General features: G+C 47.1%; 1 protein-coding gene across 1 annotated transcript in view; it reads right to left on the bottom strand.

The window, feature by feature from the left end:
- The window catches only part of NTSR1 (neurotensin receptor 1), a 48,848-nt gene extending 23,872 nt beyond the window's left edge, over nucleotides 1-24,976 (bottom strand). Inside the window, exon 1 of the mRNA XM_048963273.1 lies at nucleotides 24,011-24,976. Within this exon, the coding sequence (XP_048819230.1) occupies nucleotides 24,011-24,667 (657 nt within the window). The 5' untranslated portion in view covers nucleotides 24,668-24,976. The remainder of the gene's footprint in view (nucleotides 1-24,010) is intronic.
- Between the last annotated feature and the right edge of the window lie 225 nt (nucleotides 24,977-25,201).

A 25,201-nucleotide genomic window follows, 5' to 3' on the forward strand; every position in this document is an offset into this window, starting at 1 on the left:
GCGACCTCCCTATGGTGACACTCAATGAAGACGATGAAGATAAGTTTGGGGCCTCGTTCAATCTAGAGATTACTGTCTCTGGCTTGAGGGATGTGTGGAAAGTAAGATGTCGAGGTTTTGGCCCAGCATGGCTGCTCCTCCCTCATCCTGCTGAGGAGGAAAGAAGTGAAAGAGCAGCACTGTCAGTCCTCTGTCACCCCATCATTAACCTGAAAGATTCAGATCTTGTTCTCTTCCTCCTTCAGTCCTTCTTATTTTCCTGCCATTGCGTGCACTGAGCTACTAGGTAAATTAATTAAATTTACTCGGTTTTCTTGCAACAATAATAAAGTCAATTTGTCTGCTGTCAGAATGCTTACTGGCCTCGGCTTTGCTTCTCAGATCTAGTTACCCATTACACAATTTAGGGCAATATTTTTGGTTGAACAAAAGCTCAGTGAATAATGTTCACGATTTTCCCTTTGAATGTGCAGGTCGCTGCTACTGCTTCCCTCTCACCCTCCTCACCAGCTATATCCTACTGAAGGGGAAGTAATACTTCAGCTTCAAATGACAGGTTGGAAATATGCTTTAAATAATTTACCAGTGCATTTGGATTTTGGATCTCGCTGTCTGCTGGTATTTGGGTTCCTACCTGCTTTCGCCAAAGGGACATTGCCCTATAGCACCTATCACAATATCTCTCCTTTCCTCCAGCCTTGCTGCTTGTCAGCCCTCTAAATATTTCAATAAATGCTCGTGTAGTGCCTCATGCTTCTGACATCTGAGTCACAGTAATCCAAATTTTGCCGTTATTTTCTGTCCATCTTCTTGCATAACTTTTCTACAGTACAGTGCCCACCAGTGGTGCTCACGTGGTGGATGTTCATCCATGGGAAGTGCCTCCCCAGCATGGTGCTCCCTGTTGGGGATGTCTAATGAAGTCCTTGTCAAAACCAAGAAAATCATCCTCTTTCTCATGCCATGAGTGTAAGCACTCAGTATATGCAAAGCTCCTGCTCCTGCAGTGTAGGTCTTGCAGCTGGGACAGGAGCAGGAACAGCTGCTGCAGACTTAATGAGGGTGCAGACTATGCCTATGTCTTGCTGGTGTATCGCCATGTAAATAAATCACAGCAGCTGTTTTTGCAAGCTTTGCTTCCCTAATGTCTGCTTGTTATTCTGTACTTCTTCAGTTCACACTTGGGATAGTCATTGTAATGAATGAGACTATTATACTTGGATACTGTCTCACAGAGAGCATGTCAAAAAATAATCAAACCATGGCGACAGTCAATTATCCCCCAACTTTTCTTGTTCTGTCATTTGGTAATATTGAGTCATTTCAGCCCTGATAATCAAAATGGATGGCTTTAGGCTCTGTGTATATTAAATCAATTAAAGAGACCAGGCCAGCTTGGGAATTTCTTGCCAGAGTTTTGGAAGTAAGCAAAAGGCAGAGCATTATAGCACATGTAAGAGGCAAAGATTTCTAGCTGTAAAATCAGTGAAGAGTTAAATGTAATGGTGGTTTCTTTCTCTCTTCCCACACTCCCGTGGCAATGTATGGCAGATGGATTATGCTAGGGAAACACATGGGACTGTTCTGCTCCCACAGTGGCCACCAGCACGTGGTGTGATCACTGAACAGGGGGGTCTCGCTCTGTGAAGGAGGGGGGGCAACTCTGCTGCTGGGGCAAGGTAGGGAAGCGGGGATGCAGCCCACAGTGAATGGATGCAGGCAAAGGTGAAAGAAGCTAGGTGACAGGCAGGCACACGCTCAGAGTGGGGGGCAATTAATAAATCATCTCCAGCCCCCACATGATCCTAAAGATTTGAGGCAGAGGCTTTGCAATAAACCACGCCAACATCCTTCAGCCTGATGCATGAGGCACGCAGGCCACAGAGGGATTCAAAGGAGAGTTAATTTAGAATCAAATGGAAAGAACAAATCATTCTCCTCCTGAAACACATGGGACTTGAGACTGCTTTTACAATCTCTGCCAGGTGAGATGAAGGTAGAAGGGAGTAAGAGATATTATAGATGTCTGAGAGACAAGTGAGGTCATGGCAAGGAATGCTTTGTCTGTTGATTTATGTCTCATGAACGAAATTTCTGAAGCTGTTTGTAATATTTCATGTGTGCTGAAAAGTCGCATTTAAGATAGCTGGTAAAATAACAGCTTGTCTACTTAAAATAATTAGTAGTTGACAAATGGGTTGAATTTTAAATCCACGAGGAGCTTTGGTTAGCACTAATAAATGTTGATTAAGGTAGCAATTAAAATCTAACAATCTCTCTGGGGGTCTGAACTTTAGAAGTTTGGAACATTCCTCAGTTTACTAAGAAAATGTGGCAGTTCCTCCCCAAATTACAATATTAAAATGTGGCAGCACAGATAATTTATCTTTATTTTTTCCAGTTTACACAAATTAACTGCAGATGGGGCACAAACCAACGCCTGATCCACACAAAATCAGACCTTGTCATAGAGATGGCATTTGGCAGTGTGGGTTTTTAGCACTATTGTAACGGCAGGACTTTGCCATGAGGTCTTTCCAGAAGGTTGGGTCACAGCACTGAAGAAATTAAATCTTTTCTGGAGTGGGGTTGGAAAAAGTGATTGGGAAAGGATGTGATTTGAATCATTACATCCAGCAAAGCACTGGTCTCTCTCTTGAGGGAATTAATGCTGTTAACACCCTCTTGAAGTCCCTATTTCCATGGCAGTCCTTCCCAGGAGGCACTACTCATCCCTGTTCTCACTAGGCTTTGAAGTGGGATGGAGAGATCTCTGTCTCTCCTTCAAGATGTGCTGCTGCCTTGGAAATGTGGTTGACCTCTCAAAACTAAACAAGGTCAAGAAGCACAGAGTGTGTGCAGCTCTCCTGCACCTCCCTGCTGCTCTGAGAGACACAGCTATGCAGCTCTTAATCAGGGTGATTGGATGAGGAAAAAGTGTGGACCAGGTAGTATCGTGAAGAAGACTAAATTATCCCCCTCTGCTATGCTTGAACTGCACGACCAAGGCAAATCAAGCAGCACTTTTTTTTTTTTTTTCTGTAGGCTTAATTCCCTGATTTGTGATCATGGGACTATTCAAGAAGCTCTCGGGGCTTTTTTGATCTTGTTAGACCTGAGAAAATTTCGGTCATTTCTCTGCAGTTTCTATTTTTCTTTTTTTCTATTTTTGAAGGAGGAAAGTGCATTTATATTTCACAGAACACCACTTTCTTGCTGGCCAAATACTTTCTTTTCCCCATTCTTGCTCTCGGTAAAGCCTAAACAGAATACATAACCAGATTTGTCTTCCTTTTCCACACACTGTGTCCTCCATTAATTACATTTCCTCCCCCACATCACAAGCTGAATGCCAACAGAAGAAGAACAGGAATACAGTGTGAATTGGTGCGACTCTGCCATTGGCAAGTCTGCCTTCCTCAGGCAGTCTGAATGACCAGATGTGTCATTTTGTTGTTATATTACAGTCAATTTATTGTAGGTCTGTTCCTGCTAGTTTGGGACCAGCTGAGATAAGGTGTCTTTCCTCCAGAGTACGTACAGTGGCCTCTGTTGAGCAAACAGACCAGCATGGAATTTGTGCACAATGCAGTCACAGCATTCAAATCCAGGAGCTGCTCCTGGGGAAGCAGGGAACCAGGACTTGTTTCCTTCACTCAGTGGGGCTGCTGGCCTTGGCTGCTTTCCTCCTACCCCAGCAGAGGAGATCTTGTCTGCATGGGGATCAGCAGCCTCCATCCTGGACAGCTTCCCATTCTCTGATGACCTGCATGATTTGCAGGTGTATTCTCAGTCCAGCTTGTGTGATCTGAACATGGCTGTTGTTTTTTTTCTACAGCACTGCTTGTTCCTCAGCAGATTTGCAAGGTCCATCCATTGCTAAAGATATTTGCAGCAAGAGAGAGATGGAGAGCTGAGGATGTAAAGTGCTGGAGGAGGAAGTAAAAGAAATCTGTCCAGAGAGAGAGAAAAATCCCATTCACTCTCTATCAATGTGTGTATCACCTTTCTTTTCTTTGCGTGGGTAAAGATTACATACAGATAGCTCAGATAAAGACAGAAAGGGATGAAAACTGAAAGATAAGCAGAGATGCTCAGAGCTGTATTTTTCAAGGGAACTTTAAGAACTGGGAACAATTGTGCATTTACAATTGAGTGAGCAGGTTGCATGACCGGAGGTCTGAGGTTACTCTCCATGAAGACAGACACAAGGGCTGACCTGGCCAGGAACTGGAGCCATAGCCAGAAACAAGAAATCATTGGGGAGCATTGGCTCAGCATTGCAAATGAAAGGATTTCATGGAAAAGAGCAGCTGCAAGAGGTTCCCAGGTGGATTTAGTCATCTTGGATGTCTCCACCCCAAGCCAATTCCTCCAGGAGCATTAAATCTAGCTGGGAGAGATGCTTGTGATGCAGTGAGAGCATGGGGCTACTGTAGCAATTGTTGCTTTAGGTCTTGAAATGCTGGAAATCGTGAAATTCCCTAAGAAAGATGGGGTGACTATTCATGCACAGGCTTACAGACTGCTTTAGAAGGGGCTTACTTGATATTTCTACAGTAATACTGCATGCTCTGCTTTTCCCACTATAGAATTACATGCCTCATGCTGAGAAAGGATAGGGCACGTTTTGCCATTTTGTAGGGGAGATGAAGCAAATGGAGGAGCTGTAGGAGACCTTACAGCTCTATGGATCTCAGGGGATCTGCTACCTCAGAAACTGCAGAGGTAAGCATGGACAGGGTAGAGAATGAAAGTACGTGATGGTTTGAGGGGAGCAAGGGAAGGTGGGAGCAGGGAGAGTAATTGCAAATCTAACGTGTCTGGCGAGGAGAGCAAGTACAGGAGCTTTCCTTTGCTGGTACCAATGTCTCTGTTGGCAAATTAAAGTCGTCTGTACTGAGGAGGTCAGACCCCAGTGTGCCCTAGCTGGCTTCAGAACTGCAGTTGCCAAGCCTCAGTGGGGATCTGCAAGGCCACCAGAACTTCAAATCCTCACAGCTCTTCAGGAAATGATCCCAGAACAACACGTACCAAGAAGGTCATGGCACTCTGCTGCAAACCATAGCAAAGCCAAGTCCCAGTTGCACATCCATTTCTCAGAACTGATTTTTTTTTTCTTTAAATAGTATTTAAAGTGCAAAATGAACACGTGGAACTAAATGCTACAGGATAAGACTGCAAATGAGACTAATAGGGCAAATGTCAGATTCGTTTCTGGTGCAGCTGCTGAGGAGTCATTCCTGCGTACAGACTTTATGTAACCTCTGCTTTGAGGCTTAATCCAGCTACCAGATGAGTGGTGGGAGGCAGATATTCTGCCAGTGGGTTGGTTTCTTTGCTGTTCTTAATTTCTTTGAACCTTATCCCAAAGCAGCTGGCTGTAGCCAGTGTTGGGGATTGGCTATGAGTCTGATGGATGAGGCCAGTGTGAGTTGCTGGGTCAGTTAAATCCTTGGGGTCTGTGTGGGGCTCAGCTGCCTGTAAAGTTATAAACTGCTCTTCCTTAAATTCAGATTCTGATTGTAGGGTTAGAAAAATCTCCATTTTCCTGTGGCAGCTCAGCCTCCTGTACAGCATTTTGCAGCCTGCTAACAGTAGGAGTGTTTTTCACATTTGCCTTTCTCAAAACCAAGAAGGCCCATGGAGGGATGCAAAATATGCTGACCTAGAACTGGAGCAGAAACCAGCTCCTGACACTCTGACTTCTTCAGTGCAGGAATCAGGAGTGCAATCCCTGCAGATGCCCAGCAGCTTCTGATCCTGCTCAGGCAGCGTGGCTGCAGAAGATGACAGCAGCCACTTTCCCTGCTTGCAGGGACACTACCATGGACACAGCTTGTGCTGGTCCTTTCTATGCATTAACTAAAAGAATTTCCTTTTTAAATATAAGTAATTACTTGCAAACACTACTGCATTTATCCCTAAGGTAAGTTTCTCAGTCACAAGAAGACTCAGTCTCAAATAGAAACCTTTCTTCCACAAACAGCTATGGAGGCAGAGCCTGTGCAGTAGAGGAGTTGATTTAGCTAGATGGAATAATCACAGTGTCATGAATGCAACCAGGATTTCCCTGTTAATTACCTAACTGTTTAATTAAGGGGTGATTTTTTTTTTATTATTAAAATTAACTCTCATCTTTGTGAAGCACATGGCTTATGAAGGGATAGCACAGAAGTGTTTATCACTGCTGCCCTAAGATGCTAATTTCCTTATGTTATGACTTGTAATCAAGATAAATTTTCTCTGACTTATCCACCAAAGGTAAGACTTTACACTGGTTTTGACATTTAAATTACCTTAAATTTGCAAGTCCAATATTGTCATAAATATTCATAGCTAACAACTGAGTGTTTAGTCCTTAATTTTTTTTCCTAATTTTTAATTCACTCCTTAGATACTGGTTTCAGAACAAGCTCAGGGAAATGGAGCACCTGGCTCTGCTGCCAGCAAGCAGGCTGACACACCACATTTCTGTCTGACATTGCTGTGTAACAGACCACATGACAAAGATTTGATGGTGAAATCACCCTTTGACTCTTTTCCTTATGTTTATTTGCAAAAAGCTTCTTACACCCAGTAGTTATTGGACAGTGCTGCCGTAATCCAGTGCCACGTCCACCACTGTAGGAGGTGACAAAGGGCCTGTGCCAGCTGCATATGGACCACCCCAGCTCATCCCTGCCCCAGGGTCTCTGTGAGACCCTCCTGCTGCCCGTGGCCCATGGTGTAGCATCCCTTCCTTTCCTGAATCAGCTCTTTGCACAATGGGGCCATGCTGACTGATGCATGCTGATCTGTTAACGGGCAAGTCACATTCACACTGCTGTCCTGGTGTGGAGCTGAGGTGCCTGCTCTGGGTGAAATAAAAGAACAGTCTCCTAGCCCAGGTTTGTGTTTGCTTGCTTGTTGTTCAGTTAGCTGTGCTCTGCATTCAAAATCCTGCCTCAAAATGGATTATGGAAGCACTTCTAATATTTTTCTCTTCCTTTTGAAAAGAAATTGCATCTTCAAGTTTTGAGGGTGTGAGGAGGAGCATAGAAGATCTGGGGTTTCAGAAATACTGAGGAATGTAATTATTTGGTGGGACTGCATTCCCTGTGCTTGGCACCTGGCACCAAATTCAATGTCAGGGCAATAAATTTAATTCTTTCCAGGTTCACCTGCCATGAAGGACCCTCTTGTTGGTCACAGTAAGGATGAGCACCAGAACATGTGAGGATCAATCTCCACAGCTCTGAGCTGATTTGAGAGGCTTCACTTGAGCAGCAGTGGATAAAGAAGAAATCCCATACTCTGTTCTCTCAAACAATTCATTGCAATATAGAAAGAGATGCTCCTGTGTCAAACTGGTAGGGAAAAAAAAAAAATGACAGCAGCCTTAAACCTCTTGATTTCTGATTCAGTAAAAACTGAGAGTCTTTTAAGTGACAAGTTCTCATAAATAATTCCATCTAATGGAAGACGGTTTGGTAATTGCGATACTTTCATTTATCCTTTAAGTGCAGAGAATTCTCATTAACTCTCAGTGTTCGGGTACTGAGATGAATCTTCATGGACAGAATAGAGTAGCACATATAGTGCTGAAATGGTGGAAGGAACTTGAATTTATTCAGCATTTTTATGGACAAAACCATTATCCTGTTCACTAAGCAAAACTGTCCATTCCCTTCTGGGTACAAGGAAGATTTTATTATTCCTGTTTTTCAAGTTAATAAACTGAGGCAGAAAACAGTGAGATCTAATTGAAACTACTTCTTCATAAGCGTTTTCACAATGGATCTCTCTGTTTTGTAGCAAAGTGTATTTTAAAATAAAGCCTTAAATTGACCTGAGAAATCTGACTTCCCATTCTTCACTCTAGCTCCCATGTAATATTGCTTTGACTAAAGGCAATAAAAATATGCACAGGGGAGCTGAAATGCCAGACTAGCAGACTGAATACATGGATGTTATAAATGAATAAAGCAGTATATAGACTTTGGGAAAAGAAGCATGCTGCTTCACCAAGGCAGCGAGAAATTGGCCTGCTAACAACATTTGTTGTTTAAATGAATTCTTGGAAGCTTGAAAGAGTGACTCTTCTACTTGTCTTATGTTATGCACTCTGAAACCAAGCTATGGGAATTACACATCTGTGTCCTTTGATTTTTCCACTGGCACTGAAGTTGCTGATGGAGGAGCAGGGATGTTGGAGCAGAGCATGCAAGGATGAAGGCAGATGCTTGTTGCACACCGAAGTCTGATCTCATGGAGTAATGAGCTGTAGTGCAACAGCCAAGCAAGGTTCAGCCAAGGGTACCATGAGCAAAGGAACGAGGGTGAAAGTACACTGCCCTTCTGGTACTCTCCTGTCTACATGGCTTCAAAAAAAGGTGTAACCAAAGATGTGAATGTCACATCCTTAACATTTGATGCGCTCAGATAGAGCTGGCAATGATAAAGCTCTGCAGGTAAGACTTGTGGCAATGGGAAACCCTCCTATGAGTCATCCTTTCTGTTTGGCTTATATCGAATTTCCAGCTCAGGGAAGCATTACTTGATTTTAAGACAGAAAGTAAACGTTTGCAAGACTCAACTCCCTGCTGGGAGTTGTTTACAATCAACATGTGAGTGATCGCCAGCAAGGAGGACAATTGCCAAAGCAGAGCCAGACGTCAGGCAGCCCAGGGAATTTGCTGAGCATTACTTTATCCCAGCTGCAAATGTTTTTCTTTGGAGGTTTTTCAGGCATGCTGCTTCCTCTTTGCTTGCACAGAGAAGGCACTACAGCTGGTCACCTGCTCAGCTCCCCACCAAGGCATGTTTCTGCCTTCTGTCGCTGCCTTCCTTGATTACCTGCATCTCACTGTGTTGGCTGTCGGCTACCTTAATTTCTCTCTAATCAGCTCTATTTAATAGTATTTTTTTGAATTATATATTTTTTTTATTTGTTGAATTTGTTTCCATCCCCAGTCCCAAGCACGCTGCCATCTCTTTCCTGTACTTACAGCCTTCGTTCATCTGAACTTCTATTTCCTGCACTGCTTCATTTGGAAAAGCGTAGCCCTAATGACACCGTTATGCCACCCAAATGGTGTGTCAAAGCATTTCACAGGAGGGGACCTGCCTGGAGCTGGTTGTGAAGTGTGCCAAGTTCTGCTCTGCTGCACAGCTGCTGCTGAGGCAGGGATCACACTGATGGAAAAGGGGATTTCTGGTGTTCAGTGGTGCAGAGTCCCTGCACAACCCTGGAACAACAACAAAAGAATGTAAAATGGGAGAGGTACCACTATTTGATTGCTATTTGGTTTATTATCTTTAGAGCCTATTATAATGCTTATTAAATACTCTCCCTGGTGTACACCTGGCACAGGCAAGGGAAAACATGGGCATGCAGAGGAGAGATACTTGAAACAAAATGCATCAGGAGAGAATGCCAGGAAGACAGCACCTAACTTCTAGGGGGCAATTTACGCCTTTGTTTACTTATCTATTATGCACTAATTGAAATGCTTCAAAGAAGTGGAACCTGGCACAGTGTCAGATGAAGCCAGACCAGAAATGCTTTGACTCAGTACAGTGAGACTGTAAAAGCTGTGCAAAAAACATAACCAGAAAGATCTGTTTGTGTAATTTAAAAGCTTTGTGCATTTAAAGGTATATTGCACACTGTTGTAAGGCAATGAACGGATCAAGAAAATGGGGGAAATAGTGAACTGGGCCACTGCTTTTAAACACAAATTTGTTTTTGGAAATGCTAACATATTTCTTCTCAACATCTTAAATTAAAAAACCATGCTGACCTTCTCTCTTATTTCAGAGTTGCCCTGAGCTAAGAAAGAAGGTGGTTGTAAGCAGAAAGGGAAACAAAGTGTTTCATCTCAACTCAAACTCAGTGCTGTGAATAAAGGTTCACAGAGTGCTGTAGGTCAACCCCAAACTGCTTTGTTTATCTCATCCCTGATAAATTCCTCACCTCTTTTTTTCTCATTTTGGCCCAAGCACATTTTTTGCTTTGGAAGTGAACTATTTCACTATGAAACCACAAACCCTGTTGTTCTGCCGAGTGGAGAAGGAATATCTCCAATGGAAAAGAGAGGATGGAGGAGAAGACGTGGCTCTGTCTAATGGCAGCAGATGCATCTCTGCAGCCTTTGACCCCAGCTTTCCTATGATAAGCACTAAGGAATGAGCAAGAGCAGTACTGAGGATTGGGCTGTGCTTCTGCAGCCCCAAGACACCAGAGCAGCATCTGGGGAGCATTGGGACGGAGCTGTTCTACCCTCACTTCACCCCAGAGTGATTTCTGTCTTCTGCAGCAATGCTCTGCTGGATCATCTCATTGGAATTAGGCAAAGACATTTCCAGAAGCACATCTTTGCAATTGACAGCTGACTCCTTGGTAATGACAGATTTGGAGACAATTATGACTAACAATTGTTTAATGAGAACTGGCATTTTCCACAAAAATAATGACAGCAATGAAGCACGAGGACATTTCAGCTTAGGATCTCTGTTGTTCTGGCCAAGCCCTTCTTGCTGGTCATCAGCCCCATCTGCACTACCCTGAGTAACTCATTCAGGACTGCTCATACTTGTGGCAGACATCGTTTGATGCACCACCAAAATCTAATCCGTGAGATCAACTTGACATCCCCATAATCACAAATCCTCAAATCTTCACTTCAGGCAGAAAAATTCACATCAGAATTCAGAACAGCATTGGACATTGCAAGTGGTGTTGAAAGCCTTCGTGGCCGTCTACATTGGCTTCCTTGCAGCTCTTCATGTCTTCTTTCTATGTGGTATGCCACTGAGAGGCATCCACCTGCTCTTCTGCTGCAGGGAGCATTAAATACCTTCATTCTCCAGGTACAAGATTAGTCATTCTCAACGTGGGCATTTTCCAGCTAACAGATTAAGCCTCTCCTACTGGGCACAAAGCATGGGGATGTTGTCTTTTGAGATTTAATGAACAGTTTGATGTTTGCTGTGCACTCAGGCTCCTCTCCTCTTGCAAGGAAGTGCAGCTAAGGGGGATGGAAAGGAAGGGGGGATGCTGTCCTCCTGCCAGCCCTCCTTCTGAGATGAAAGATAGAGCAACATCCACATCAGGTTGTGTGAACACCCAAAGGCTTGTGTAGCCACTGGGAACTGTCACAGCCACTGGTTTATCCAGCAGCTTTCATGCTTTGAAAAATAATTTCCTCTCCCTCCTTTTGGCCAGCACAGTGATTTGCTGCCCGATGGTTTAGACAGTGAAAGAGTGGAATATTTTGGAAAGAGTGAAAAATGTAATAAACTGGGAACATGTCCACTTCCCTCAAATCCTGCTTAGCCTGATTTAAGGTTTTATTATGAAGGCAAAAATGTTGACAGTAAAATTATTGTTCTGTGCTGGGAGTGGTAAAGCAGATTTTTAGGCACAGGGAGAAGGGAGCTGACTGCTCTCATAAATAAGTCAATGTGTTACTCCTGCTAGACTGGAAGTGGAATGACAGCTCTTCCACATACTGATGCTCTATTTCTCTGCGACCTGCACTAAACTGAAGCATGCTAAAAATACCCTGCAACAATCCCCTGCAAAGCACATGCTTCAGGGCTGGGGAAACACCTGGAGCAGGGCAGGTTTGGGACCGTCAGCTTGCAGCTCCTTGCCCCCCAAACCCAGCCACGCTCCCCACTGCACCACCACTCCCATTTAATGTGCTCAACTTGCCACTGAGTTCCAAAGCAGCGTGCTATTTGGGGATGAAATTTTCCTCATTCCTCAAAATGCCCAGGGCACATCACCATCCCTCTGGGAGACCCAATGGAGGAAACCAATTAGGTGTCATCCACACCCAGGCTTTTTCTCCCCTTTATCTTCAGTTTAATGCCAGAGATGCGTAAGGAAAGAGAAAGCACGAGCGTGACATGGTGAGTCATGCTTACCTTCACCCATGCAGTGAACCAGTTACCAATCAGTTGCTCTGTCCCTATCCCTTTATTTAAAATGCAAATTGACATAGAATCACAGATTCATTAAGGCTGGAAAAGAGCTCTAAGATCCCCAAGTCCAAACCCAGCCCACTGCCCACATGCCCACATGCCCACTGCCCACATCCTTCAGCGCCACATGTCTATGATTCCTGAACACCCCGAGGGAGGCTGACCTCACCACCTCCCCAGGCAGCTGTGCCAGTGCCTGACCACTAATGCTTTAAGTAAATGAACACAGAAAAGTTAGAGGACAGTGACATTGTTTTGGCAGCCTGAGGTTCCTGAGCCACATATAATTACTTGGGTGGATGAGGCTCTAAAGGGAGAGCTGAGCAGCAGTTTCCAGGGCACTTTATGCACTGCTCTGTGTCTCTTCGCACTTACAGTGATATAACCCAGGAACAACTCCTTTGGGAAACGACTTTCCTAGCAGTGCAGCAAGATAGGATCCACGCTCCTGCCTTCCTGCTGCATCACCTGCCTTGCATTAAAATGGAGAAAAAAAAAGAAAGATAATGCTGTCTGTTAGCCCTGATGCTAACTTGCACCTGAAATCACTGCAAGGCACAGAGTTGTGTGCTGCAGGGCCCAGCTCCTTGCAGTTGCTTTCCCCAGGGCTGCTCCAGCTGCACGCACAGGTTCTGGGAGGCACAGCGTGGGCCGTTCAGTGCTCTGGGGATACAGCACTCTGCCAACACAAAATGTGTCACTGTGAAGGGCTTCGTTACAGTGCTGCTCCTTCAGTCGTGACCAAAAAAAAGCAAAAACGTTCTGCTCTGAAAAAGGAAATTCACCGACTCCTTGAGAGAAAAATAAGGGAAAAGTCTGTGCGATTCGTTTATTTGAATAATAAGCATTTCAAAGTTATCTAAACAGCTCTAAAGCCAGGGAAATCTCTGTTTATTTTATCAGTCCGTCTTTGCCACAGGATTGATGCTGGTGCTCCAGGCAAACTTGTCTCCTTCAACTCCAGGCAATTTAAACACAAGACTTTGGCCAGCAGCTGGAAGAAGTTGGGGGGGGAGGGGGGGCTGGGGGAAGGGGGGTCTGCCTGAACAACACCAGTTCTGCTGAATGCTGTAAGCAGGAGAAACTGGAAATGTTTGGTGGTTACATCCTGGAGCAATGTTCTGTTTTACGGGTGAGTCCCCCTCTTTCCCATCTCTAAGTCTATGCTGAAGCCAGGTTTGTGACAATCTACAGTTAGAATTGCTAATGACAACACCATGCATATTTTCTTCTTCCCCTGGCTAATTTCTCTGCTTTCTTCAGCAGTCTTTACAATCCCTTTTTTTGTGACTGGACACAAAAGCCTGTTTGCTACAGACCACTTCTTTCCAACAAAACTTAGAATACTGAGTGAGGCATGAAAACTCCATTGAAGCAACTCCCATCCTGGGCTGCAGAGTCACTTTCCAAGGTTTGATGTTTGCTGCCAGTAGTTTCCAGGAGGCTTTCTCCCTGCAAAAGGATTTCCTCCCCATCTCCCTGAGGTGCAGCTCCTTGATTTGTGTCAGCAGGTGAAGTGGTGCAACACTGGGTCCATTTGGGGTCAATGGTGGAAGCAGTGGGCTCATGCAGACACCCAGCTTTGCCTGGCCACCATACCAGCTCCGTGTTGTTGATAAGTGGAGGCAGCCAAGCAGAACCCGTTCTCCACCTGAGTGCTTTCAGATGCAGCTGAGATGCTGCATCTGCAGAGCAAGGACTGGCAGGTAGTCGTGGCTCTGTGTGATGTAGCCAAATGTGCTTGCAAAGCCTTGCATCCTCACCCTGCACCACATCAGGGTGAGTTTCCCTAGATCATTCTGCAATAGTTGGCTAAAGGTTGGGCTCGGAATCATAGAATTGGTTAAGTTGGAAGGAACCTTTAACTGTCATCTAGACCAAGTCTCCTGCACTGAAAAGGGAGACATACACCCCATGGTGCTCACAGCAGAGCCTCAAAGAGCTTCTGCGTGACACTCAGGGAGAGACTTCTAGGAGGGAAATAGAGAGGCACACCTTGCTGCAGACACCAAGATATGCCTTCACTGCAAGGCATAGGGCTGCAGATCAGCCTCCCAGAGAGCAAAGGCAATCCACAGCTGAAAAGGAATTAGTGTCTGGCAAATCTGCAGCTGGGCTTCAATGCTTTATCCACAGTACCCACAGGTTACGAGGCGAAATCATCTCTCCAGATTGATTTGTGTGTCCTTAAAGCAAACTGCCCCCCCTCCAACTGCTCGGGGTTTTCCCCATGCATGGCAAAACAGGGCTGTCCCATCCAGATGCTGCCACCTGCCCCACAGTGAAGGCTGCTGCTGTCCCACCCCATAACACTGTGTAACAGCAGCAGCAGACCTCTGCAACACAAGGGCTGAGAGCCCCAAAGGAATTTTTTTGCCTGGCTAATGCTTGTGGAATGGAATTTAGCACAGCAATATAGGATGAGAGAAAACCTCTAGAGTGTGCCTAGTAATTTTCCCTTTCTCAACCAGAATTGTTTCGGAGTAATGAAGGCAGAAGGCAGCTTTTTTCCTGCTGTAACATCCCTGAATGTGAGTGACCCTTCCTGAGAAGTCTCCACTGGTAAAAGGGGAGGAAGGAGGAAGGGAAGAGAAGAACTGATGGAAATAGAAGACTTCCTGCATGGTCTCCTTGTGAGACAGCCATCCCCTGAGGAAGACATCTTTCCAACCCATTCCAGAGCAGCACAGAGCACACAGGCAGTGACAAGGGTAGACCTTCTTTGCTGGAAGAGATGCTGAGACCAGAGCCAACACCCTCAAGAGCCCCTTTGCATTATTCAGCACTGTGGAGCCCACAGCAGCAGCTTCTCTGCAGAGCTGGAGCACGAGTGTCATCCACAGCAAAGAGCAAAGCAGAACAGATCCCTGTCCTGGCAGCTCTCAGAGGTTTGGCCACATTTCTCTGTGCACAGGAGAATGGGACAAGAATTTGGGAGCAGGATAATCTGACTGCAAAGAGGGAGAAGGAGACATAAGGACTCAGACAGAAGAGCAGACAAAAACCTATTAATAAAGTTCCTAAAAAGCCTACAGTGTTACACCTGACAAATTCATCACATGAATACATAAAGGAATAAAACAGCTCCAGATAATTGCAGGGCATGAGAACATGTTCAATGTCATCTTAAGCTTGGCGAAATTAATTTTCCTGACAGCTTGTTTAAAATGGAAACAGTCTGTGCAATTAAAAGAAATACAACCCATGCAGATGGCATGCTGTGGGGTTCACCTTTACCTTTCTGGGGGCAACTGGGGAGGTGAGGCTGCCAGGCTGTCCTGTGGGTGAAGGCTACAAAACCTAACATTCCCCCACTGCAACTCTGTGCAATGCCCACCTGCTTTTCTGGTGCTGTGCCTTGCAGGTCCCAGCCCTATTTTTCTCCTCCTTTCCTGGATGTCAGTGTTTCCCAGAGGTCTTTATGCTCTGGGCCCTTTCCTCCAGCTGTTGAGATGAGTGCAGGGTGTCAGACACTGATTTTGCAGAATGGCAGCTTTAAGCTCAAGTTCCCTCATTCAACTCTCGTCTATGAAGCACCAGGCACAAATCAGCACTGTATTAATCGGAGCAACAGAAAAGCCAGGCTGTTAATCTTCATAATGTGCCTCTCAGTGGGGATTTCACTTGAATGTTGTTTGCATTAAATATGATACCAACTGCTGGATATGCAGTTATAAATAAATTAAAGTCCACAGTTAAGTCAAATACTGTCCCACTGCTGAATGCAGACTCCTGTGTGAGCTCTGTTTACAACAAAGAGCACAGATTCAGTCCTGGAGGAAATGGCAGCAGCAAGTTCTGCTCTCAGTGCTCTGCAAAACTCATTCTGGGGACTCTTAACCCCTTCATGGGCAATGCAGTGTCAGCCCAGCAGAGCCAAGTGCGAGGGCTGAGGCCCAGAGTAGAATTTGAGCAGCAGTGTGTGGGATTCAGACCTGGGACACAGAGATGCTGCCTGCAGAGCTCTGGGGTCAGGGCAGACATCAGCACCGTGCTGTGCCATGTCCTGGTGCCCTCATGGCCGCTGCTGCTAATCCATCCCTAAACCCCTGAGCAGCTTTCAGAGCATGTAAGCTTACTGCTGACCAACCTGCTACAGAAACACCACCTTCAGGCCTTCTGCTTTCCCCATGTTCTGATGGTAGACTTTCCTCATGTGGCCACGAGGCAATGCGTGAACCTCCTTTTGCACAGCGGCACTGTTGGGTCCCAACAACACACCTGGAAAACTCTGTCCCCTTTCAAGGGATCTTCCACTTCTTCAGGCAGCACTGTGGGTTGGTGACTGCAGTCAGATATCTCTTCACTGGTGCAAACCATTCCTCCTGCAGTGCTTTATCACACACTCAGAACTGGAGGATGAGGAAGTGTGACATGTCGTAAGACCGTAACTGACAGTGATGAAAGGAACAAAATGTGGGCTGCGGGGAGGGACATTTCTGTGAGTTTCTCTTTTGAATGAAACAAGTAAATTAAATGAATAAATTGTCCTCTTGAGGATAAAATGCAAGAAGGAATCAATTGAATGATGCAAACAACGAGCTAAACTTTCCCGGTGGCTGCGTGCATTGCATTTTAATGAGACAGCCTTGAAAAAAAAAAACAACACAGAAGAGGAGTGAAAAGCAAATTAATATTAAACTAGCATTGAGCACACTCAGATACCTGTGGGCTTACAAAATTCATTCTCTGGGAGAGCATGGTGCTACAGCCCTAGCACCAACTGAGACCGCATCCATGCGGTTCAGCTCTGCAGACCTGCATTGCTTTTGATTGTGTTGCAATGGCTGGGATGTGGCATCACAACAACCCCATTAATTAGCTGCTTGAAGCCTTGATCAAAACCAGGGCTCTGCTGAGCTCAACGCCGCCCTGCGTCAAAGCGCTCCCGGCTGCTATGCAGCAGTTCTGTGCTGCAGAGATCTGCTTGGAGAAGATGAGATGGGAGAGCAGAGCCTGATTATCAAGGCTGAAGGAGGAAGGCAGTGAGATGGTTGAGGGGCGAGCAGAAGTGAGCCCAGCAGGTGAGCATTGCTCAGGGCAGGAGAGGGGTTAGGAGGAAAGCAGTGTGGTCATCGAGTTGCTCCAAGTGGCTGCAATGAAGGCCCACAGAGAGTTCAGAGTCCTCATCTCCTTCTTTTCAAAGCAGCTTCTGCAATAGAAGAGTTCCCTGAAGGAGGGACCAATCTCCAGGAGCAAGAGAATAGGTTTGCTTCAGAAGCACAAGTTGGCTATAACAGCAGCGGCCTTAAATTTATTCTTTATTATCTAGAGGGAGTAGTAGTTGGCAGGAAGTACCAGAGGGTATTTGCAAAGAGAAGGGAACACGTCGCTGAAATCAGATTACATCCCCAGCTCTGTCTAGGCTGCCTGTTCCTCTTCTATATATTTAGAAATCTGCTTGGCAAAGAGACAACTTTATAAAGGGAGATTTACAGCACAGGGTGCAGTAAGACGCAAACCTGCAGGCTGGCTGCAAACTGTGGGTGAGGAGCATGGGGTGAGGGCGGGCAGGTGGTACTGCTGCCCACAGGGCACTGCCCCAGCCCAGCAGCTGCTCTGACAGCCCTGAATTATTGAGATCCAAAGGGCTTTTCGCTATTTGTAGCTTCATAATATAGAGATGCTTCTAGGTTCCATTTGTGAGCACTTTGCATAGAAGAGATGCTTTTCTTCCCTCCCATTCAGATATGGAAGACTTTGTGAAAAGTTATTTTTAAAAAATTTTAACTAGAAAATCTCACTGCCTGCCTTCAGCTGACAGTCATCTCCAGCCCCTGAGAAATTAAAAGTCTCAGAGAAACTTATCTTTCTTTCTCAAGCAAGAGTTCAGTTAAAAAGAACTTTGCTCGCTGTTATTTTATTTCTTTGGTAGAGATGAGCTGCCATGGAGCCGTGCCCAGCAGCACACTTACTGCACTGATGAATGTTGAAGTGGCAAAGCCATAGGAGGGAGGAAGCAAACAGAGCCTGCACACAACTCAGCCATGTCCAGCCCTGCCTCATAGCATCCTCTGCCCCTTAGGAGCAGGAGGGACAGCTCTGTGGTGGCCCAGAATGGAGGAGGCCAGTGCACACACACAGCGCACTCACAGGGACTGAGCACAGGATACAAACATTTCTCACTGCTGTTGCCCTCCCACCCATAGGAAACTCAACAGCTGACACTTTGAATGCAGAGAAACACTGGGAATGAATCAGTGGCTCAGAAATTTCTGCCTCCCAGACAGGGCTGGTACTCCATCACCACCAACCTATTTATTCGAAACCAACCCTGGCACTTATTTCTTGAATAACTCATCAGCTCAAGTGATTTATTGTCGGTTGTTTTTTTTTTTAATCCCACACCTATGATGCTTTGAAATTAAATTGAAGAAATGGCACCCACAGGAGGCAAAGCATGTGGGCTGATGTTATTGAATTTGCCAAATGCATTACTTGGGGAAGGCCAGGTCTTTGTTAAACTCTCTGCTCAGATGTGTCCTTGCGGAGGGAGACAGGGACCAGCAACCAAGGTCACACCAGGCAGGAGACCACAGGATGCTCTTGTGTATATGAAGGTAGAAAAATGACTGGGGAAGCACAGAGCTTGTAATATGCTTTTCTCTGCCACACCAGCCTGAACGATGAGAGGGATGTGGGGAATGGAGATAAGGGAGTGCAGGCATTGGAAGCACCTCCAGCTTCACATGGCGTGAGTGCTTCATGCTGGAGAAAGACCAGGCAGATTGGGAGTGTAATAACAGAGCTTCACCTGCTTTCTGCAATGAAGGAAGGGATGTTAGGACCAGGGCTTGTTGTGTTGGCATCTAACAATGCCTGTTTTAGTGCTCAATCACCACAGCGCTCAGACCTCATCAGCTCAGGGTCCCACCATGCTCCCAACCTCTCCGGACACTTGCTCAGCTGCTGTCCTCTCCTGACAATGGCATCCACCCCTTTCACAGCTGAGAAATGGGATGGTGACACCAGTGGTGCCCAGAGCCCCTGACCTTGGATGCAGCCATCAGGTGTGCTGGGCAGGACACAGGAAGCACAAATGCCATCTGCACATCTCCTGCAGATGCTGCGTGGAGATGATAGAAAAAGCCTTTAAGGGGAAGAAGGGGGAAGCAGGGAGAAGACAATTAAATAGCTGCTTTAAATGATCTGGAAGGAGATTAAAGGCAGCTGCATTATTATTATTATTTTTTTCTCTAGGAAGAGGAGCCAGTAGAATACCTTTATCTCTTCTGCTTTTACAAAGTGCTGTTAAGAGGAAAATGTAAGAGCTGAATTGATCGGCTACATTTCCTCGCTTTTGATTCCCTTCAGCTGACACCTCGAGAAGGGGGTTGGGGAGGGAAAAAAATATCAAGTGAATTAAAATCAATTGGGGGGAAAAAAAAGAGAAGAAATTATGTAAGAACTGGCAGAACACAGCAGACCAAGCGGTTATGTAAGGCAACAAACACAGGAGCTTGCTCGAGTCAGATCCAGCTGTACGATGGACCGTGTGTAAATGGCCTGGGACTGGGTGGGCTGAGTTTGCTGGATTAAAATCCCAAGGACCTGTGCAGTCTGTGGAAAGATGAAGACTTTTAAAACCTTGCATTGGACACAGCCCTGCCACAAAGGAGCTGACCTGTGCTGCTGCTGAGTGGGCTCTCCTGGTGCGCAGAGACACTGCGCCTCTATCCAAAATAGTTTATCAGCCAGGCTTCAGGGGTAAGATTATTGCCGTGTAAGTGACTGAAAACAGCCCTGCTACTAAAAGCCATAGCAGGAATTTGGCTGTGACTTAAGGAAAAGAGACCAGCCTCAGTTCCTCCAGCCAACTTTAGTATAAACGCAGAATTCCTGAACTGAAGCCATCGACTAATCCTGGATACGACATGCAAGCAAATATGGAGAGAATTCAGCCCTTTGGTTTTACTCACTGCTGTTTTTCATGTGCTATGGAGAGACCCTTGCCAGGTTTATTTGCAGGGCCCCATGGACCTGCCAGGCATCCTGCCACATGTCCTCACTGCAGAAGGTGTAAGGGAGTGTTTGCAACACTCTGTGTGGGATGCTGGGCCCCTTGGATAAATGGGGGTTGAATAGATGAACTTGGAAGCGTGCTTAGGGCCAGGGAAGTGTTCAGGCCAGCTGCCTTGTGTGAGGGATCTTGAATGCATGAAAGAGCTCCTCCATCCCAGCCCCAGTGTCTGCTCCCTCCTTTACATCCCATCAGATCTGAAGCCCTTCAGCACATTACTTCAATGCAAGAGGAAATAAAGCAGAGTACCTGCTTGGGCAAATGGTTGTTTCATGTGTTCTACCATGTCTCATGTACTCTACCATGAGCAGACTTCATAAAACAACAACTAATGGACCTGCAGGGTGGGAGAGCTGCAGCCACACAAGAGTGGGATGATGCACAGCATGGAAAAAGTCCACCCAAACCAGTGAGAGATAAACAGCTGCCAGTGTGCTTCCCAAGAAGATCCCCTAGCAAGTAGTCAGGCTGGAGCCCATGAAGCTGCAATGATTTATGGAAGCTTGTGGCCTGCTGCCATGTGTTTCAATAAATGGGTTCTCACCAACTGTCTGCATCAGCAAACCACCAGTTGCATCAGACGCCCTACACAGGCCCTATATAAACAGCAAGGGTTTGGAAAGGGGTAATGTGAACAACCTTACTGAGACCAAAAGGCTGCAGGAGCCTGGGGAATACTCTGCAGCAAGGCCACCAAGTCTGGGCTGTGCCACACCGTGGCAGTAAAGGAAAACAGTATTTGCACTGCCATCCAGACAGTAAAATTTAGGTCTTTTTGGAACAGGATGCATGCTGGTGGATGTGGGGCAGTCACTGAGCAGTTTCCTGTTTTGAGAGCAAAACCATGAGCAGCCAAAAGCACGAGTGCTGACCTGCAGGAGAACAGAGCCCACACGTTGCTCTGCTTCGCAGCTCTTTTATCTGGCGGTGCCACAACGAGCAGCTGTTATAACCTCCTCCAGCTGAAGTGGCATGAAAACATTAATTTACTTGTATGGAAATGGCTTTGAGAGGTGCTTAATTTGTATGGGGGAAAAAAAAAAAACCACCATAAAATTGGCTGCAGCTTGTTTTAGAGAATGTGTGCCAGTTAAAGTGTTAACTAGACCTAAATGATGTACTATAATGGACTTACTCCTCCGATCAGATCCCAAAATGATGCCAACATCCAAACCAGACGCCCCTAACAGACAGAAAGAACAGGCAAGCTTGGCACTGGGAAAACATAATAAACCAGCCTGACTTCAGCAGCTGTGAGGCTGCTGATAAACAAAGCTGGGAAGCAATGCTGCTGTAAGGAATTAAATGCCAGAGGTCGCACGGAGCTCACGCCGTGATGGCATGAGGAGGGATGCTCAGCACCCTGTGGTGCTGATGGGTGACACCCCACAGAACACTCGTGTGCTGCTCTGCCTGCTTAGCAGCGTGTGCTGCACTGAGCAATCTGTAATTACTAGAGGGATGCCAGTAATTACTTTTTAGAGTTGTGCACATTGAGAGGTACATGTTAAGTAATATGAGCAGAAACCGAGTGTGCGGCGTGTTGTTTGAATGGTTATCTCTTGTTCTCTTTTTGTAAGGAAACCTGGTTGTTCACACAGTGCAGTTCCCTTTGGGAATGTCCATCAGAACTTCAAGACTCCAAGCAAAGAGGGAGGAACTTTGTCAGGAAGAGCCTTCAATGAGGACACCCAATGCTCACCCTGGGGAGGCGGTGGCTCCAGCTCAGGGAGGGGCATCCTCCTGGGCTCTGCAGCGTGAGCACTGGGCTCTGAGTCTATAAAAGGTTACATTTGCTCTGTTCAGGGCCTGGCTTGCAATTAGTCACCAAATAAAACCTCTTGGAGAACCGATGGTTTCAAAAAATAAAAAAGAATTTTTCAAAAATCCCAATTTACTTTCGGCAGTTGGCCAAACAGGAAGAGTGAAATATGTTGAGTGATTTGGTACGAGAGATTTGCCAGCTCGAGCAAATGTATCATTGCTCTGATTAATTTAAAAGCAGAAAATGAACAAAAGGGATGTAGAGACCTGCTCTGAAGCAGCCTCAGCCCTCTGCAGAACTCAAGGGCTCCGGATTTCTGAACTGTGGGACCTCAGCACATCACTCTCACACATTACCATTGCCCTTTCCTTCACAGGTCTTCCATTATTCGTTGTTTTTTTTTAAAACCCCTGCACAGCTTACAACGTGAGAATGCTCAGTCACACGCTGTGCAATGGTTTCCCTTAATGCACTTCAAACCTGACTTGCAGCTGCTTTGCTTACTCACTCTGCAACCCTCCCTGACCCAGGGCCCTGCTTCAGGTTGGGTGCTGAGGAATGAGCCCAAGCCATGAAATTAGCTCCTGTCTTAGCAAATCTTCATTTGTAGCCAGGTCCCCAAGAAAGAAAGTATGCTGCTCCCCCGCCTCCCCCACAGCTGCCTCCTTCCTTTTATTTTTTAGTACGTTCACAAGTGAAATGATGATAAAAAATGTAAGGAAGAGGCCCCAGGCAAACTTCATACACAATGCATTAATGTCTGCCTATCTTTTCCTCGGGTAACAGGATAAGGTAGATCCTGAATAACAGCAAGACTGTAAAATATGTTGAGAATTGTTCAATCTCCATAGACATGGCTGGAAATAATCCGCTCTCCTCAGCCCTATCGTGTTAACACAAAGCATGGGTTTAATCTTTAAAGGAAGATAAGTGAAAATAATGCATTCCAGCCACATTGTTCTTAAATCAGATGGCTCACGCTTCCTTAGAGAATAGGGAATTTGGGTTAAGCACACTGGGCTGCCCCTATGAAAAGCTACAAAGCTACAGGGGAAACAGCCTCCATGATCTGAAAGTGAAAGTTAGGTGTGGAGACAAAATTTGGGGGGAATTCAGTGCTTCTGTGGGGGCTGGACTTGTCACTGGAGCAGTAGTGCAGTGGGAAACTCAGAGAGACATCCCTTAACATCTGCAGGCTCTGGGCTTACTCCTGTCTGTATCCTCTCCCACTTTTAGTTCTGTTTCCATTTAAGTTCTTTACCTGCAGGAACATTTTGAAAGCTTTAGTACACTTGCAGTTTTAAACCCTAATAGGCTACAGATTAGACCCACCTGAAATTCATGTTCCAAATAGAAGATTGAAAAGCTATCACATGTAAGCCTGGCGGCAAAGGAGCTACGGAGATTGGTGTCTTGCTCTCTCCTTCCACTTCTCTTGCATTTTTCAAGCCTAATGCTCCAGTGAACAAATGCCTCAACCCCTCAGAGTGCTGTGAGTGGTGATGCTGAAATCCGTTCCACTCACGGAAGTGTTAGATTAAGCAGTGCATGGAGACCAGCAAAGACTTTCTGAAGTCAGGGAGGGGGCCACTAGTTAAACAAGCTATGGTTTTCCTCAAACAGCCCAAATAGCAGCCGCTAGCTTTGCAGCTGCTGTTCCTGTCGGCTGCCTACGCTGCCCAAAACTTTGTGAGATCAGTCTGTTACTTCACAGATGAAATGAGCTGCAGGTCATCCCAAGAAGCTGGAAGGGGGAGGAGAGCAGAAAGATGGGTTTATTTGCCCTGATGCTGCTGGTCCCTTACCAGCCGAAGGGGAGGGGGTGCAAAGAAAGGCGGAGGATCTCTGCATGCAACTCGCAGGAGTGCGGGACGGAGGGCCCCGCTCCGGGACACGGCGGGCTGCGTGCGGGCAGCAGGAACAGCTGCTCGGAGGGGGCTGCGCCAGCCCGGGGCTGGACTTACCCTGCTGCGGGGTTCACCCGGTGCTCAGCCTGGCGCTGGAGGGGCACGAGCCGTATGGGGGCACAGCAAACACAGCCGACATCCCCCCGCCCCCCAAACCCCGCCGCCCGCCCGCACCCCACGCCGTCCTGTCCCGTCCAGTCGGGGATGCTCTGCTTCCCCGTTTCCCAAAGCTGGCTCCCCAGCCTCGTCTCCCCCACCCGCTCCGCCCTGCTCTCGACAAAGTTTGGGCTTTTCCAGCACAGGGAATGAGGCGGCCGCCCGGCCCCGGCTGCTCAGGGTCCTCACCTGGATGACCGTCTTCAGCGTGGAGGTGTTCACGATGGTGGTGCAGATGATGGAATCCGGATCCTGATCCTTAGCATAAATCTCCCCCATGGTAAAGATCATGGGGATGGCGAGGAGGAAGGAGGCAATCCAGATGCAGCTGATGAACTTCTTTGTGCGGCTGCGGGACATGATGCTCTTGGCTTTGAAGGGGTGGCAGATGGCCATGTAGCGCTCCACGCTGAGGCTGGCGATGTTGAGCGCCGTGGCGTAGGTGCAGGCATCCCGGAGGAAGTAGTAGCCCTTGCAGACAGCTCCCCCGAAAGCCCAGGGGTGATGGACCCAGATGAAGTTGTAGAGCTCGATGGGCATGCAGAGGAGGAAGATGAGGAGGTCGGAGAAGGCGAGGCTGGCCAGGTGGTAATGCACGGTGCTCTGCAGGTTCTGCAGCGACTTCTTGCGCACCAACGTGTATGCCGTGATGGAGTTCCCCACGGTGCCGACCAAAAAGAGAGCCAGGTAGATAACGGTCACCATGACTTTGGAGTAGATATCGGTGTTGACGTCCAGATCCTCCTCGTCGGGTCCTTTGGAGAGCAGGTCGGAGCGGTTGGAGGCATTGGAGTGGAGGTGTTGAGAGCCGCCGGGCACGGCCGGGGCCGTGGCGTTGGGATGCATCCCGTGGCCGGGCCGCCCCACCGGGGCTGCAGCTCGGAGCCGACGCCCGCCCCGACGTGCCGCTGCCCCCAGCGAGGAAACTTGGCTCGTTTTAATGCGGCGGGGAGGAGGCGCTTGCAGCTGCCGGGCTGCTGTGCGTGTGTGAGTGTGTGACACACAAACACACACGCACCGGAGAAACCTCGCCGAGCTGTGTGCAGCCCGCAGCTTTGGAATCTCCTCCCTGCAGCTTCCCGGAGCCCAGATGTGCACGGTAGGCTTTCCCTGCACACACACGCACACGCACACGGCAGCCCGCCTCGCACAGCCGTGCCGGCACACGCCGCACCGCCGCCCCCCGAGCTGCCTTCCCCCGGCCCCGGGGAGGCCCCTCCTCTCAGCTTCCCCCTGCCCGAGCCCCGCCGCCAAACGGCTTCGGCAGCCCCAGCCCGGTGCCCGAACTGGAGCCCGTGAGGAGGAGCGGCTGGGCTGGGGAAAGGAGGCTGCAGAACCCCGGGGACTGGGTCCCTCTCCTCCCGTTGGAACCCGCCTTCT

Source organism: Lagopus muta, chromosome 16 (genome assembly GCF_023343835.1).
Source record: "Lagopus muta isolate bLagMut1 chromosome 16, bLagMut1 primary, whole genome shotgun sequence".
NCBI lineage: Eukaryota > Metazoa > Chordata > Aves > Galliformes > Phasianidae > Lagopus > Lagopus muta.